Below are 17,521 nucleotides of genomic sequence, written 5' to 3'. Positions count from 1 at the left end.
AAATCATAATCCATACACCTGAATTAATTTCATATACAAATTTACAATGAAACGTGTTTACCGTGTAGGGAATTGATTCTTGATGTAAAATAAAACATACCTTCAATTAGGAATTCTAACCTTCAAATACAGGTCTAAAAAATTGAAAACTGCACGAGATACTTCAAATGCTACTTTCGACTATGTTTATTTGAGAGAAATCGGTGTTGATTTTGATTATGAATTAATTAATTTTAGTTTTGGTATTTGTAAAATATTTTTCTTTAATTTTCATCCCTTAAAAATTTGAAATCACTATTTTTACCCCCTAACATTTGTTTTATGGGTCATAATTTTTTTAAAATATGTCACATGTTGACATTATATTACAGGGACCGTATATTACAGGGACCGGTGGATGTCATTAAGGATAGGTACTTATTAGTAGTTAATAAGTGTTACACAATGTTTTTTTAAAGAGAAAGTGTCACATAATTATTTTTTTTACATCTCGGGTTAAGAACTAAAAATAATGATTTTCAATTTTAGCGAGATAATACAGAGACTAAAATCAAAACTCTAAGAATAAAAATATATTTAAATTTATTTTAAAACAAACTCTACTTAACCATTGAGATTTCATTCAATTTTTATTTTGTACAGCACATGTAATGTTGATTAACTGAATATATAGCAATATATAAGCATATACTATGAATTTATCTAAAAGTTTGTGATGTTTGTCCTCTTTGCTCTTGTACCCTTTCCTTTCGATCAAAGTTATGATTGAGGATCACTATCAATGCGATCACAATTGATGAAGTAACTTGCGTGGGTGGGTTAGTCACGCATTCTTGTTGGTGATTGTTTTGTTTCTTGAGTTCTCTACTTCTCTTTACTGTTATAGTGCAACATCTTAAGGTAGCTATTGCGGCAACACGTTTTTGGTCATTAGCGAGTGGAATGAAAATAATGGTCACTTATTGCTCTTTCATTTGCATCCAAGTGATCCAACACAGCATGGGAACTTTTGAAACTCCTTTGGTGACTCATATCATATATAGCAAAATAATCCGCTTCACATCATGATTTACACGGCCAAGATGTTTAATTGGAACATTCAATTTATCATAAACAAATTATTTTCCTTTTAATAACTTTTTAAAAGAGTTTTTAAATAAAATAATAATCATTTTCAAAATTTAAGTTAAAATAAATTTATGTTAACTCATAGCGCCGTCCAACTAATGTTATGTATGGTTCAGAAAAAAAAAATCAGAATGATAAAGAAAAGAAATAGAAAATTATTTTTTTATAGATGATTTGGTACAAAATTAAATTAAAAAAATATTGCTTGGTTATATATATATATATATATATATATATATATATATATGTATATAATTTATTAAAAAAATCACTAGTTTTAGAAAGTCTCATTTCTAAATCAAGAGTGAGAGTTGTTAAATAAAAAATTAGAATCCATCAAAATTAAATAAAAAATAATAGTAGTAATTTCATCTTTTAAGAATGTAAACATTTTTCTTCTTTCTGTTTGGTTTTGGAGGGATAATAAAAATAACTGAGTTGCCCACTTGGTGAGAGCTTTCAAATGGATGGACGTATGGTTTCTATCCTTTCATAATTTGTTTCTCATGATTATAGAAAAAATAATGAGTTGCTGAATATATTTTTTTTGATCTCCATATTAAAATATCTTATTAATACTTTAGTTTTTAGTAAAGTGTAACCTTGACGCGACAATCTTCAAGGATTCAAATGCGTTTGGAGTTGGAATATGCATTAGAGGTGATCAAGGCAACTTCATAAATGCAAAGTCATCTGTTTTCCATGGAATTCCTTCACCAAAGTGTTATTTTCGAAAGTAATTGCAAATCTGTCCTGAACACTTTTAATCATGTTTCAGCTGGTGTAGCTACCTAGCATGTTATCCTTCGTAAAAGTAAAACAATTTTGTTACAAATCTCAAACTCTAGGATGAGTTTTATTGGGAAATAAGTAAATTATGTTGCTCATATTGTTAGGACATCAAAACTTATTACTTGTAGCCATAAGTGCTCTTATCTTAAAAAAAGAAGTATGGATGAAGGGTATAGCTTGACTTAACAAGATTAATTCACCTGAGACATAGAGATCATGAGGGACAAAAAGTGCAATTTGATTCATTTAACAAAGTTGAAAAATAAAATGTACAATTAACCTAAATAAAGATAAGTGAAAATGAAAGATAATTTGATTTATTAGATTTTTTTTGTTAGAAGATGGAAAACTTACGAATTAGTTAAATAATATACTCTACAAAATTATGAAATCACAAAAAAATAGAAGTAACTATTTATTATTTTATCCTCATCACAACAAAAAGTTAGAAATTTTTTCTCACCGTAAAATATTTCAGACATACCATTAATTACCATGGTTAAAAAAGAAAAAAAAACAGCACCAGCAATTACCAATAATATTTTAAGGAATTAGGAAAGGCGGGAAGAATGTGACAGACAGCAAAAGGAGAAGGCGGGTGAAAAGAAAAAGAAAAAAGACAGAGCATAAATAAATTTGTTTGTTTTAGCTATTGACTATTACTAGTATGTAATGCAAAGTAAAGCAGAGGATGTAAATGGCTTCCTCTCTATCATAAACCAATTATCTCTTCCCTCATCTTCTTTCTTTTCTTTCAGCTTCAACAGCCATGCCTCGCCCACATTCTCCTTCTTTCCTCCTCTGTCAAGAACACTACTCTTTCACTTTCCAACAACATTCTCAAACTCTCTCCAACACCCAACCTTCTCCTTTGACTTTTCCCGACAACCTCCAACACGACCTCCTTCTCTCTCTACTCTCCAAACAGCGCGCCACGCATTCCACTCTCTCCCCTCGCCACCACGTTGTACGTTTGATTTCTAAACTCTCCAACTTCCACGGCTTCTCTCCTCTCACCACCGTTCTCGCCGTTAACTACTTCGACAGGTTCGTCGCCACCCTAAGGTTTCAGAGCGAACTAAAACCATGGATGACTCAACTGACCGCAGTTGCTTGCGTCTCTCTCGCCGCCAAAGTGGAGGAGACACGAGTGCCACTTCTTTCGGACTTCCAAGTACGTTTTCCAACTTCGATGTTTGCTAATGTCCCATGTTTGTTTCTTTGTTTTTTGTTTCTCGTGTTTCAACGTCGAACCGTTTTTTTTTCTTTTCTTAATTTTGATTAGGTGGAGGAATCGAAATTCTTGTTTGAAGCAAAGACTATACAGAGAATGGAACTCCTTGTGTTGTCCACTCTCGAATGGAAAATGAACCCCGTCACCCCAATTTCTTTCTTTCAACACTTTCTCACAAGCCTTGGTTTAAAGCGCCATTTGCATTCGGAGTCTCTCCGTAGGTGCCAACGTCTTCTTCTCTCTGTCATTGCAGGTAAGTAATAATAGATATGTACTAATGTTAATAAATTAGATAGATATAAAACAAATCATTCATATTAAAGTGAAATTAACCAGGTTCGAAATTTTTATACTTTTTTTTTTTTGTTTATTTTTTCAGATTCAAGGGTTATGAGTTATCTTCCTTCTACAGTGGCTGCTGCTATAATGATCCACGTTATCAAAGAGATTGAGCCGTTGAATGCTACGGAGTACCGAAATCAGCTACTTGGTTTACTTAAAACTAGTGAGGTGTGTCATTTTAGCTTCAATAGTTCAAATCTGCCACGGATTTGATTGACTAATTGGAAAATTTTGGTGCCTAAATGTTACAGGAACAAGTGGATGAGTGCTACAAACTTATGTTGAGACTATTAGTTTGCAGCAAAGGCATTCACAATCTTAGGCGCAAGCGTTTGTCTGAACCTAGTAGCCCAGATGGGGTCATTGATGCATCTTTCAGTTGTGACAGTTCAAATGATTCGTGGACAGTTGCATCACCTTCAGTGGGGCCACTGATTAAGAGGAGAAAACCTCAGGACCAGCAGATGCCGCTGCCTCCGGTGAATCGAGTGGCCATTGATGTTCTAAAAACTCCTCGTTAATAACTTAACTTAGTGTTCCTTAAAGAACAAAACTTAAATTCAGTTTCTTATTGCTGATTTTCAATCAGAATTGAAGTTTCACGTCGGTGGTCTGCTACTAATGTGAACTCTAATTTTGATTGAAGAACAACACCAACAGTATCTAAGCAACTGCATTTAAGTTTTGTCCATCCTTAAAACATGGTAGATTTATTTGGAACGGCATGAAGATATCCGGGAGTTATGTTATGGAGGTGAACTGCATTATGTTCTTAGTTTTAAGATTACTGGCTGAACATTTGAAAATGAACAAGGCAGAGAGACTCCATTCCTTCACTTTGTTATTTAAGTGGAACAAGGATCTGATACTGGGTAGAAACATGAATTTAGTTTTACCTGTGTTAAGTGTCCAGTGCAAGTTCTGTTACGTACCAATAAGCACAGTCAAGAGATTTCCTTTGTTTCTTTGTTATCTTCCAATCTCTCCCTGTTAGTACAGAATAGGAACTGCACATGGAGGTTAACAGATAAACAAAGATGGGTGTAATGTCTTTAGTGATGCATTAGATAAATAAATGAAACTCTTGTAAGTGGTCAAGCTAGACCCTATAACAAGTCTTATCTGTATTACTCCGGGAGATACTCATGGTTTCTTCTATGATTACATACGGGGAACCCTATTTTTCCCTGTAACATACCAAATTTACCAATCTATTTATGCTTTCAGTTATCTCAATATGCGGGAATCATTTCCTTTTTCTGAATTAGATATTAAGATCTTCCGGCCTATGCTCTGAATTGAAAAGCTTTGATTGCAATTCCTTGGTCAAGGTTTTTGTTGGCTTGGTCGAAATTCATGTATGGACAAACCTAACCATCGGAATGGATATAGTACTATTTGGTTCCATTTGAGTCATCCTAATTTCTGGACATTTGGACTCAAAGTTGTTCGTTACTAAACTGAGCTTTCAGTTCTACATTAATATATATAGCTCTTTTCTGGTCAACTATTGGAGGAAAAATTTACAATTCAAAATGTATGGATGTTTCAATAGTCAGATCAAACTTTTTTTTTTTTTTGGTCATTAAGTATGAACATGGGACTTTAACAACTTTCAGTTCTACATTCTATCTCATGAATATATAGTTCTTTTCTGGTTAACTACTGCAGAAAAAAGTTACAATTCAAAGTGTATGGATATTTCAACAGTCAGATCAAACTTTTTTTCCCCTGTTTGACATTAAGTATGAACATGGGACTTTAAGCAATTCAGTGTCTGTGGTTGCATATTTAATGCAATGTTTGCTGTCACTACCATCTTGTAGTAGTAGTAATTGAAAATGTAAGTCCATGTTATGAACACCATGACCGTTGTCTAATCAAGAGTTATTTTCTTCTGGTTAACTAAAAATTGGTTGTTGAAATTTAATCGTGCCTGGTTTGAGCACTTGTCATTATAAGGTAAAGAGACCAAAATAGAAAATGCATTTTGCACGAGATGTATAGGGAAAGAGTAAAATTGAATAATCAATAATTATGAAGATGAACTTTATAGCTGTTATGAGCAAGACCTCAGTATAGGTTATGGGTGAGACGTGATGGAGAAATTTTTGGAAAGATGGATTCTCTCTGAACTTTTAGGACTTTTATGTTTGAAAAGTGATAGAGCTATTCAGTGACAATATAGGTATTGCACAGAACATAAGAAAACATGCACGCAAAAAAGGTAAAATGATCAAGGGAAGACCGGTCATCAGAGGAAGAAATATTTGAAAATGACAAACTTTTGGCATAGGGGGAGGGGGCATGCCTTGGTTACCCCTGCGGTGCTGTTTCTTTACCTTTTTTAACTGAGTTATGGTCACTGGTCAATAATATGTTGCGGTTGCATCATGCCATAGTTATGATGGTTTTTAATCCACGGCATAAGATTTTCAAAGTGACAGCTATATCCCTGCCGAACAATAATTCTAGGAGATATGATGAGTCCGTTTCAGATTGAAATTTGGCAATTGCAATGCATGCAATGTTTTCTTTAAACTTACGAGAAGCATTAGGAAAACCAAAAAAATACTTAGGTTGTCTTGATCCATTGGTCATAACATAATCTCTTTAGGGGACAGGGTTCATACTTCATAGTTTGGTAAATATAAGTCTTTTTCAGATTTGCTATCATACCAGAAACAAGAAGATTGTAACATAGTTGAACTCTATTTGGGAGCTGCGATAGTATAATTTACTGTGTGTTTGAGTTATAGTTGAAAAAGTGAACTTTGATCCAACTTTACTGTGTAAATTTAAGTTTAGTTATAAGTAGATTTCACGAAACTTAATTTATGTGTGAAGCTTTCTATGTTTAACAGAAAAGCAAGAGAATAATAACTTTGAAGTAAACCTCAATTTGGGTAAAAGTTATGTTCAACTTAATCAGAAAAACAATTTGTCAAACAAACAAGTATAACTTTCCATGAAGGAAGAACGTCAATTTGGATAATCAAACATGAAACCAAACGCACGTTGTCTTGTGACTCTTGGCTCTCGGGGCTTAGTAGTAAAGTTGTATGGTGTAGGGACCACAGGTATGACCGTGGCAGTAAATTAAAAGGATTCTGATGTACAACCAAGAGACAGGAGATGTACACAATGATATAAAATTAAAGTTGCTACCTAGCATCAAAAGCTAATAAGGAGCCGGCATGCCTTCATGCAAGTAATATTAGGCGCGTTGTGATTTTGGTTAAAAGTGCCAAATTTATGTAAGCCAATTTTGTTTGCGCAGTCAAAATCTACCTGTTTTAGGGTGCATTTGCCTTCTTAGCTAGCATGCTATTTGGTGTAGATGTGTAGTCTAGCGGCTTAATTATCAGTCTATGTAACTTATAGGGAAATGAACACGGCAAGAAACACTTTTACAGCAAGCTATAGTTTGCTTATAAAGTAAATTAACAAAATCTACACGGTAACCATGTCATCTTAAAGTTGTTTTTACCACCATTTTCCATATAAATCTTTACAAATAAGAAATAAAGTAAAATGAAAACAGTTCATATTTTCGTAAATCAAACAAATCCTTAAATTTTTAACTGAAAATTGAAAGGCCAACAAGATCTTGTTCCTAATACTAGTCTATGTTAGATCAATTATGTAAAGGCTAAAGTTATCACAATGACACGATCTAAATATAATGTTTGGATAAATAATTTGATTAAACACTTTGTTAATAAGCTTATCACATGATTAGATCTTATATTGTAAAGTTTCACTAGGAATCTTCGTGAAATAGGCTAAAAAAGTCTATATGATAGTCATTAATAATTTTCTAGATGCTTTTTTAAGGGACCACTAAAAGCTTAAGTTAAACGAAGACACATCATGAATGATTTGTTACATCTTTAACAAACCCTAGCACACAAGAGCCACTCTAGCTTCGAAGCCTAAATAATGCGCATGTCCTTCTATCATGTGCTGATATTGAGTTTTGGTTAAAAATAGTGAAGGCTATTAGGTAAACACACGTGAATGATTTCATATTACATCTTTAACAAAAATACGACGCTCAAGCTAAAGACATGTTTTTATATATCTGTTTACACTGGAATTTGGTAAACAACCGCTAGTCTAAGTTAATTGCTTGCGAGATCAACTAGTGAATCTCAGGAGCATGTCACTTGTGTATTTTGCGTTTAAATATAAAGCTTTTGAATGTTCATCGTTGCAACAAACACTTACTGGTTCGAAATTTGCAGAAAGTAAAATTGTTTAACAGAAATCGAAAGGCTGGAAATAACTAGGCAAGGAAAGGAAAATTGCAGAATGTAAAGGCTCAGCGAGTTCATTCGATCGAATGAACCATTTAAAATGCAGGAATTATAAAACGAAACGTAAATTGCATTCGAAATGTAAAGTTTACAGAAACTTAAAATGGTTCACAAACAAACATACATTCTCCTTGTGTACTCGTTTCTCTCTGCGCTGGATACTTTGAGTGTATAAGGATTCTGTAGAAATGATTTGCGACCCTCAAAAACTAACTAAAACTGCTATATATAGACATTCGAAAATAAACTGCCCTAACGGTCGAACATTATCCGAATGCCAAGTGTCCTGCCACGTACATCTTACATGCACATAACTGCTCCTTAGAACGGTTATCCATCTTGCTCGAAGTCGAACTGGTTTAGTGAAGATTTGTTCAGAAATTATGCTAAGTCCAGAACTCTTGCTGCCTCGACTTCGACTCGTCCATACACCAGTTCGAATTGCCCAATAACTCGAAGTCCTCTTTCTTGTCTTAGCTTTGTACTTCGTAAATACTCCTTTGAACCTGGGAATTCCTTCTTAAAGACTCTCCTCTCTTTTCGATTCGAGCAGGTCCTGGCCAGACTCTTGCTCTGTAATACGCTCCGAACCTCGAGACGACATCCAATGCATACTTAGAACATATTTTAGCTCGTCGAAAATATGGGCTAACAAATTGCCCCCAAAAAAATGTCTGCTTCGATTCGAGATCGAAGGAAGATGAGAAGTTGACATTTTTTCTCTTCTTCTACCAGCTTTCCTGAAACGACGTCACGATCGCACGTTCACTGTGTAACCGTCGCCTCGATCTCCATTACCCATCATTAATTCCACCTTTCTAGGCTGAGTGGGACACGTGTCACGCTGGGGAGTAGAAAGGGAAATCTGATGTGATTGATTTCTGACCCTTGATTCTTATTATATTATTTTCCCTTTTTTTAAAGTGAAACCCCATAAATAGCGCCAGAACTACAGATAAAACCCCTTCAGCTTCTTCCAAAACCCTTCTTCTTCCTTGCTTCTGAAACCCTTCTTCTTCTTTGCTTCATATTTCCGGCGAAACCTTTCTTGCTTTCAGATCTTCCTATTAACTTGTTACTCCTTTCATCATCAACCTCACCGTATCTTTGAGCTTCGCCAACTGTTCTTCGTGAACCCAAGCTCTCACTCACTGATTCTATCAGCTACAAAACCCTTCACGAGAAAATCATCCTTTTTTCAGATTTCTCATAATGTCGCAAGGCCAAGCAGTTCCGTTTGCTGGGAAATGGCACCGTTTCACAGTCAGGAACGACGGAGAGAAGGTGGTTCCAGAACCACAAGGTGACGCCGAACACACAGAAATCTGGGAATCGGAGGTGATGATCCCTTTCGCAGTGGAAAGGACAGTTTACGCTTTCGGTGGACCTCTGCCAGACCAAGAGTCACTCTCGAGTTCAATGAACAAGGTATTCCCCTGCTACCCAACTTGCGAACCTAGGATTTTTGATAGTGAGCCTTACAACTTCAATTGTTTAAGCAAACCCCACAAACTCTTTCGATCCGCCCCGTCAATAGCCCATAGGGATTACATACCTTGGCTTGATCGAGTCGAACAAGCGTATGAGGATTTCTGGAAGACATATGGCATATTTGACTTAATACAATTCTCTCGATTTGGTCCTGAATATCGGCCAGAAATGCTGATAGCAGCTATGCATTTTTTCGAGTCTTCTACCAACACCTTTCAATTTAAATGTGGAATGATGACCCCTACTCTCTTAGATGTAGCTGCCCTCACAGGCCTTAGGCCTAGCGGAGAAACGTATGATCCCACTAAATCTAGTGATAATATCAAGCTAGTATATAAGGAGAACACCTTTTCCAAATATATAGCTGAACACAAAGGATCGGTCGAAGAGGAAGTCTCTGATGAAGAGCATGTAGCCTTCTTGACCCTATGGCTATCTCACTACGTCTTTTGCACAAAATCCTTGCAAGTAGCCAAAAGATTTATTCCAATGGCAATACAAATTCATGAAGGTCAGAACTTTGGATTTGGACGCCTCTTGTTAGCAGTGCTATATGAATCGCTTGGAGAGGCATGTGATGACCTGAAGAAATCGAAGGATGGGTCTTCCTTCTTAGTATCTGGACCTATGTGGCTTCTCCAGTTGTGGCTTAATGCCACTTTCGAACAAGAAATGGGATTAATAATCCCACAAGATTATGCTGAAGAAGTTGCCAATCGCTCGATCGAAGGCCAGAGAGCACTTCGATTAACACCCAAAACCTTCGATCAAAACCCACAAAAGCTGTTCCTCAAGTACATGAAGATTTTTCTGAGTTTTGACAAGTTTCTTCCCCAACATGCTCCATTCATTAGTCGAGAGGTCGGCCCGGCCTGGTTCACTGACGATTTTCCTGCTGTCGATCCGGACAATGAAGAAGAAGTGAATGAAATATGGTCATTTTATTTGAATCCACAGATCCTGTCCTGTCGTACAGGTGTTCAATCGAACTATTTAGGCCTGGTTGGATACCAGCCTAATTTGGTTTCAAGACAATTTGGCCTCTCACAGATCCGTCCCAAAAGCTTGTTCGAAGATCCTAGAGACGTCATAAGAGGGGCCAATCTTTCAGAAAAGACTTTCAAGAAATTTTTGAAGATTTCTCTTGATGAAAATTATAACCTGCATCCTTTTGAGTTCAACCATTCCCACTTCTGCACCATGGGATTTGTTACCTGGTGGGAGAAATATTATTCGGGCCGTTCGGTTGGAGACACAACTATCATGATCTCCAGACTTGAGAGTGGTTTTACCCAACCAACGGTCGAAAATATCCGCTCAAACCTTCAAGCTCGAGGTATTAATATTACTTTTGACTTTCTAAATTGATATGTATTTTTGCCTTTTCTAATATTCTTACTTTCAGGCAAAACAATCATGACAAAGAAAATTGTTGAAACGTCTCGAGCTGATGTGAGACCCAAGAAACCCACTGGGGTGAAGATCTAAGAATGGAAACAAGAAGAGAAGGTAACTCTTCTGAACTTATCTTTTACTCTTAACGTCTTTGCCTCATATTTCTTTATTTTTTCAGAGTCAAAAGAAAGATGATAGCACCGAGACTACCACGACCTCAAAACGCTCGAAGCGTGTAGTCATCGAATTCGACGAAGAAAAAGATGCAAGTTTTATTTCTAATGTCAATATTATAACTCTCTTTCAAGTCTATATTCTGACATTTCTTTACCCTCATAACACAGGAAGAAGAGGAAAGACCTCTTGTAAGAAAGAGAAAATCACCTGAGACTTCGACCAAATCTGCTGTCCAAACAGAGGCAGGCGATTCCCAGGCTCAAATGCCTAAGAAGAAAAAGAAAGTGAAGCAGATCGAGCCTGAACCTTCTGTGACGGTCGAGGGTGGTGAGCCAATCAGGAAGAAAAAGAAGAAGACAAAGTCTTCAAAAGAACAAGGTGAGAATCAACCTGTTGACGTCCAACCACCTTCGACTGATGTTGGTGGCGCTGAAACAGAAACTACTCCCTCTATTGCTGAGATGGGCAACCTTGTCGAACAACCGGACTTACCACAAGAACACCCTACCGTCGAGGTACCATTCTTAATATGATTTTAATCATAGCTAATACGAAACTATTTGTTAACCTTTTTCATGACAATTCGAATCAGGTACAACAAAATGTTTCTGTAGAAGAAATACCCTCATGTGCTCGAACCTCTCCTGCTCCTGAGACGGATGCAGTGAATGTTGAGGAACAGGGTGAAGGTCAAGGTATTGGACCCAGCAGTCCTCAGGGATCGAGTCAGAGAAGTTCATCTGAAGAACACTTTCCCGATGAAGAGGCCATACAAGAGGCTGAAGCTGGAGGTTCAGACATTTTCCCAGTGTCTTCGACATCTAAGCTTTCCGCTAGCATAGGGATCGCAGAGGATACATTCATTCAAATGCAAGACGAAGACCCTGCTGCAGCCCTTCGACTCCTGCTGAACACCAGTCAAGCCAACACCTCAAGTGAAAAGAATCCTGGTGCTTCGTCCTCATCTGATGCTGATATAACCTCTACAGTACGCCAAGATTGCCTGCTTTTGAAGTTATCAATGGAATACGCACGGGCAGACGTACTTAAATCCATTGAAGAGAACCCTTCTGCTGCTTTTGGGCACCTAAACTTTTTGAAGAAATTGCATAACCCCCTTACTTCTGATGAAATTCTGGGCAAAGTTATACAAATCGAGTCCATTATCGATCAATTTGCAAATACTGTGCAGAAAAAACGCGAAAATGGCGCCAGACTCGATGCCCAGAAACAGGCACATATCCTTCTGCTCGAGAAAGCCCGAGCGGCTCAACGTGAAGTCGAGCGTCTCACCAAAGAGGCGAAAGAAGGATCTTCTGAGATCAAAGCCTGTGATGATAATATCTCCTCCTGGGAGGCAACTATTACAAATTTGCTGTCTCAGGTCGATGATCTAAGGCAGAAAATTGTAACAGAGCAGGCTAAACGCAAAGAACTCCAGGAGAAGGCCGCTGATTCGATTCAGAAGCTGGTTGCCGAAAAAGGGAGGGAAGGCCTGAAGGCCTTTAGTGCATCTCAAGCGGTAGCAGATGAGGCGAGAGCTATGGAGAGTGCTGACCAGGTTTTAAGCAAAGAGATGGCCACCTTGAAGAAGCTATATGAGGATTTGATCATGACTTAGTAGAATTTATGATTTTTTATTTCGAATTCTGTATTTCGATTCTACTCTTGATGTAATAGACACATGCCCTTTCGTAGCAATTTTACTGTTATTGCCATTTTTATGTTTCCATCACTTCTGTTTATTCTATGCTTATTTTAACTTCGAGCAATGTTGGTTTATATTTTTTCAAATATTTACCATTTATCCTCAAAGTACGTTTCTGAGGGGTTAATTCCTCTAATTCATAAGCACCATTCGAATAGATCTGAATTATTTTAAACGGTCCTTCCCAATTTGGGGACCATTTGCCCAAGGCTCGATCCTTACTATCCATGGGCAGGATAACCTTCCAAACTAAATCTCCAACATTAAAAGTTTTCGACTTCACTTTCTTATTATAAGCTTTAGCAACCCTTTCTTTTTGTTTAGTCAAGACTTCTAATGCTCTTAATCTCTCCTCGTCTAAATCAACTAACTCATCTGACATCATTTTCCAATAATGGTCGATCGGAATGTCCATTTGTTTTTGTACTCTAGCTGATTGCAAATGTATTTCGACCGGAAGTACAGCATCGTGCCCATAAGTTAGTCGAAATGGGGTAGTATTAGTTGATTCCTTAGGAGAATTTCTACATGCCCATAGAACTTGATCTAACGTTTTATTCCAATTTCTTGGCTTTTGGGCAATGTGTTTTTTAATCAAGTTAATTACAATCTTATTGGCTGCTTCGACCTGACCATTTGCTTGCGCGTAATATGGTGTTGAGGTTAACAATCGAAAGCCAGTTTTTTGGGCAAATTCTTTCATTTTTCGTCCAGTAAAAACTGAACCTTGATCAGTGGTAATTGTTTCGGGAATACCAAACCTATAAATAATATAATTTTGAATGAAACTAATTACTGCTTCCTGATCAACATTTGGCAAAGGGACTGCTTCGATCCATTTTGTAAAGTAATCGATACCAACTATAATATAACGCTGGTTCTTAGAAGAGGCAGGCTTGATTTCACCAATTAAGTCCAAAGCCCATCCTCTGAAAGGCCAAGGTTTGATTATGGAATGTAACTCACTAGCAGGTACATGCTGTATCCCTGCATGCTTTTGGCATTCCTGACAGCCTTTAGCGAATTCTATGCAGTCTTTTAACATCGAAGGCCAATACAAACCTTGTCGAAATAAAAGCCATTTCATTTTATGGCCTGCTTGATGTGATCCACAAGCCCCACTGTGAACATGGGAAACTGCCAAGTATGCTTCTGATTCACTTAGACATTTTAACAACACTCCTTCTGCAGTCTTTTTAAACAAATCATTTCCCACAATCACGTAATTTAAAGCCCTATATTTGATCTTTCGAGCCACATTGCCTATTGGATTTTCCAAATATTCAATAATGGACTTTCTCCAATCATTATCTAACATATTGTCAATGGCCAAAATTTGAATTTTTTCCTGAAGATCATTCATACTTTCATCTTCATTATTTTGTGGTATACTTGCCCCCACAAGTTTTGGCATTGGCAATTTAGTGCTTAATGGCTCTGGTAACACCAGTTTATCTTTTATTTCGATCAACTGAGTTAACTTTTCCTTCGACATTTTGTACCCTGAAGCTATTTGGGCTAAATCATTTGCTTCTCGGTTTTCTTGTCGAGGTACATGCTCAATGTTGATATAATCGAAATGATTCAGAAGAGAACTTGCTATAACAAAATATTTTGCTAAATGTTCATTAACACATTTGTATTCTTGTGTTAATTGCCTCAACACTAATTCTGAATCACCTCTTATATTAACATTTCTTGCCCCCAGGCTAATTAAAATTTCAAGGCCTGTAATTAGAGCTTCATACTCAGCCTCATTATTAGAACAAAGCCCTTTGATTTTATATTTGAACTTAGTTGGAACTTTATTGGGGGATATTATTAAAACTCCAATTCCAGTTCCATGTTTGTGTTTCGAACCATCGAAATACAAAATCCATGGCTCTGTATCGACATAGTCTTGCGACATTTCGACCACTGAGTGATCTACAATAAAATCTGCCACAATTTGACCCTTAACAGATTTCAAAGGCTTGTACGTTAAAGAATATTCTGTTAATGCTAAAGCCCATTTTCCAATTCTACTGTGTAAAATCGGTTTTGACAACATGTGCTTAATAACATCATAATGAGAATACACATAAACATCAACAGGCTTTATATATTGCTTAAGTTTTGCACAAGAGAAATACAGACAAAGACAGAGTTTTTCTATGGCAGTATATCTAGTTTCTGCATCATTTAGTACACGACTAAGATAATAAATTGCATGTTCTATGCCATCATCATCTTCCTGAGCCAACATGCTACCAATGGTCTTGTCAGACGCAGCAATATACAATTTCATAGACTTGTTTCGACTAGGAGGCATTAACACAGGAGGCTTGATCAGATATTCTTTAATTTCATCGAAAGCCTTTTGATGCTCTTCATTCCATTTGAATGGTTCATCTTTCTTGAGTCGAAGTAATGGCGAAAAAATCTGAGCTTTGCCACTTAGATTCGAAATGAATCGCCTCAAGAAGTTGATTTTTCCTAGCAAAGACTGAAGCTGTTTTTTAGTCGAAGGAGGCTTCGTCTCAAGAATAGCCTTTGTCTTATTTTGATTTATCTCAATGCCTTTTTTATGCACCACGAAACCAAGGAAATCTCCTGCACGCACACAAAAAGCACATTTTAATGGATTCATTTTTAATCCATGTTTCCTCATTCGTTCGAAAGATTGCCTAAGATAATCCAAATGGCTATCTTCTGAGGAGGATTTGATGATTATATCATCAATATAAATTTGCATAAATGTGTCAATAAAATCATGAAACATGGAATTCATAGCCCTTTGATAAGTGGCCCCAGCATTTTTCAACCCAAAGGGCATAACCACCCATTCATAAGTGCCTAAAGCACCAGGGCATCGAAATGCTGTTTTCGACACATCATTTTCAGCAATAAATATTTGGTTATAACCAGAATAACCATCTAACATGCTTAAAAACTCGAAACCAGCTGCCGAATCTACCAACATTTCCGCTACTGGCATAGCATATTCATCTTTAGGTGTAGCATTATTTAAATCCCTAAAATCTATGCATACTCTAAGAGTTCCATTCTTTTTAATGACAGGGACTATATTTGCTAACCATTCGACATACCTGGCAGCTCTGATGAATTTACACCTCAGCAGCCTTTCGATCTCTTCCTTGATCTTGGACATGATTTCTGGTGCGAATCTTCTTGGTAGTTGTTTTACTGGTCTTTTTCCCTCCTTGATAGGTAACTTCATTTCGACCAATTCTCTGCTTAACCCAGGCATTTCGTGGTAATCCCAAGCAAAACAGTCTTTAAACTCTCTAAGAAGAGGCACCAGCTTTTCTTTTAAACTTGAGGTGATATTGGCACTGATATAAGTTGGCCTTTTAATCGAGCCATCTCCCATATCGACCTCTTCCAAAGGATCTTGAGCCTGCATCTTTGGCACCTCACTTACGGGATTTTCTCGAAACCCAGCGGCTCATCGTCATATATGCAATCCAGTCTTCGATCCTTTGTTTCTTTATTCTCATGATCTTCGATCTTGGCTTCAACTGCCATATTTTGTTGAGACTCAGCCTCGAAGGCCGTATTTAGTCTATTTTCGGCCATATAAGCCGTAATTCTGGCCCATGCAGCGGCCTCAGTCATATTAATCTTCATATATATTCCACCCAGTTGGTGGAATGACTCCATCTTCAGAGGGAACATCATTAATTTCCTCCCTCTCCCATATAAACCCATAAGTAGGATGGAGTTTGACAGAGTGGACAACATTGTCACTCGATTCGACAACAGCCTCCTTGTCACCACAAGGCGCTATGTTAGCCAACTTTTTGTCAAAGGTTTGTGCAGTAACATTATCGACCTCTGACTTATAGAAGCTTTGATCCGCCTCTATATTTTCCACAATCCCATCTTCCCTCCAGATAATGAGCTTCTGGTGAAGGGTAGATGGCACAGCTCCAACTCCATGAATCCACTCCCTTCCTAATAGCAAGTTAAAATTAGCCTTAGACTGTATCACCAGGAAAAGAGTTGGTCGAACTATACTGCCTACAGCAACATCTACTTGAATGGCTCCCAAAGAATAGCCAGTTTTACCCTCATAATTCGAAAGCACAATGTTGTGGGCAGATAGATCAGTGTCATGTTTCCCGATCTTGTAGAGCATAGATCGAGGCATTAAGTTGACAGCCGCTCCTCCATCAATGAGCACTTTGTTGATTCCAACATTCTCAACTTTTGCTCTGATGAAAAGAGGTTTGAGATGACTTTTCATCTGAAAATCTGGCTTTTCGAAATAAGCTACTTGCTCTTCCACACAGCCATTATTCATAACATAGTAACATACTGGCTTTGGGTCAGCCATATCAAAATGATCGAACTCACTTTCGATCTCAGTAACTTCAGATTGGACATCATATTCAGATGGCAAGATAGATACCACACAGATGACATCGAAATCTGGCTCAGAATCCAGTAGATCCTCATCCTCCATCTTATCTTCATCCACCGGAGGCAGGAGTCTCTCCTTTACTGGCCTCCTAGATACTTCTTTATATTGGCCCATTTGCGGGTTCTGCTGGGCCAATTTCTTCTGACGCTGGAACCTACGCCATTGGGTCCTCGTCATAGGATTCTTTCCTTTGTAATTGTTCCTATACGAGTACCTATTGGCCTCCTGTGGGCCAATTTGCTTCGTTCCACTCGAACCACCTACTTCCATAATCCTTTGTTGAACCTTATGAGTCCCTGGTGCATCCATTTTTCGACCGGCACTGAACCAGGAGGAGCGAAAGTATTCCTTCGACCTGACTTCTGATTAGTATTCGACTGCACCATAACTCTTTGCCTTTATCGAAACGTTGGTTCTGCCTTGCCCCCTTGTTAACAACTTGGTATTTCTTGAGGCCCTCAGTAGCCTCCTTATCACATACTGCACTGCAGCGAGGGCAGAGCATCACA

At 37.5% G+C, this 17,521-nt stretch overlaps 3 protein-coding genes across 4 annotated transcripts; all 3 read left to right on the top strand.

Moving 5' to 3' along the window:
• The first annotated feature begins 2,590 nt into the window (after positions 1–2,590).
• LOC114374604 (cyclin-D3-3-like) lies at positions 2,591–4,732 on the top strand. Of its 2 annotated transcripts, none has more exons than XM_028332269.1 (4): positions 2,591–3,094; positions 3,206–3,407; positions 3,567–3,664; positions 3,748–4,732. In XM_028332269.1, the coding sequence occupies exons 1-4, from the start codon at positions 2,690–2,692 to the stop codon at positions 4,015–4,017; spliced, it is 975 nt and encodes a 324-aa protein (XP_028188070.1). In that variant the 5' UTR covers positions 2,591–2,689; the 3' UTR covers positions 4,018–4,732. The 2 variants fall into 2 exon arrangements, with proteins under 2 accessions (XP_028188070.1, XP_028188069.1); XM_028332268.1 differs by having other exon boundaries at positions 3,534–3,664.
• A 4,295-nt stretch (positions 4,733–9,027) lies between these two features.
• Positions 9,028–11,089, top strand: LOC114376621. Its single transcript, XM_028334825.1, has 4 exons — positions 9,028–10,642; positions 10,712–10,782; positions 10,880–10,970; positions 11,046–11,089. Exons 1-4 carry the CDS (start codon positions 9,028–9,030, stop codon positions 11,087–11,089), a joined length of 1,821 nt encoding a protein of 606 aa, XP_028190626.1.
• Positions 10,964–12,499, top strand: LOC114376612. The gene is made up of 2 exons (XM_028334800.1): positions 10,964–11,393; positions 11,471–12,499. Exons 1-2 carry the CDS (start codon positions 11,142–11,144, stop codon positions 12,497–12,499), a joined length of 1,281 nt encoding a protein of 426 aa, XP_028190601.1. The 5' UTR covers positions 10,964–11,141.
• The last annotated feature ends 5,022 nt before the right edge of the window (positions 12,500–17,521 follow it).

The sequence above is a fragment of the Glycine soja genome, chromosome 11 (assembly GCF_004193775.1).
Source record: "Glycine soja cultivar W05 chromosome 11, ASM419377v2, whole genome shotgun sequence".
NCBI lineage: Eukaryota > Viridiplantae > Streptophyta > Magnoliopsida > Fabales > Fabaceae > Glycine > Glycine soja.
The sequence above is the reverse complement of the archived record's forward strand: the minus strand, read 5'-3'. Positions and strand labels throughout refer to the sequence as shown.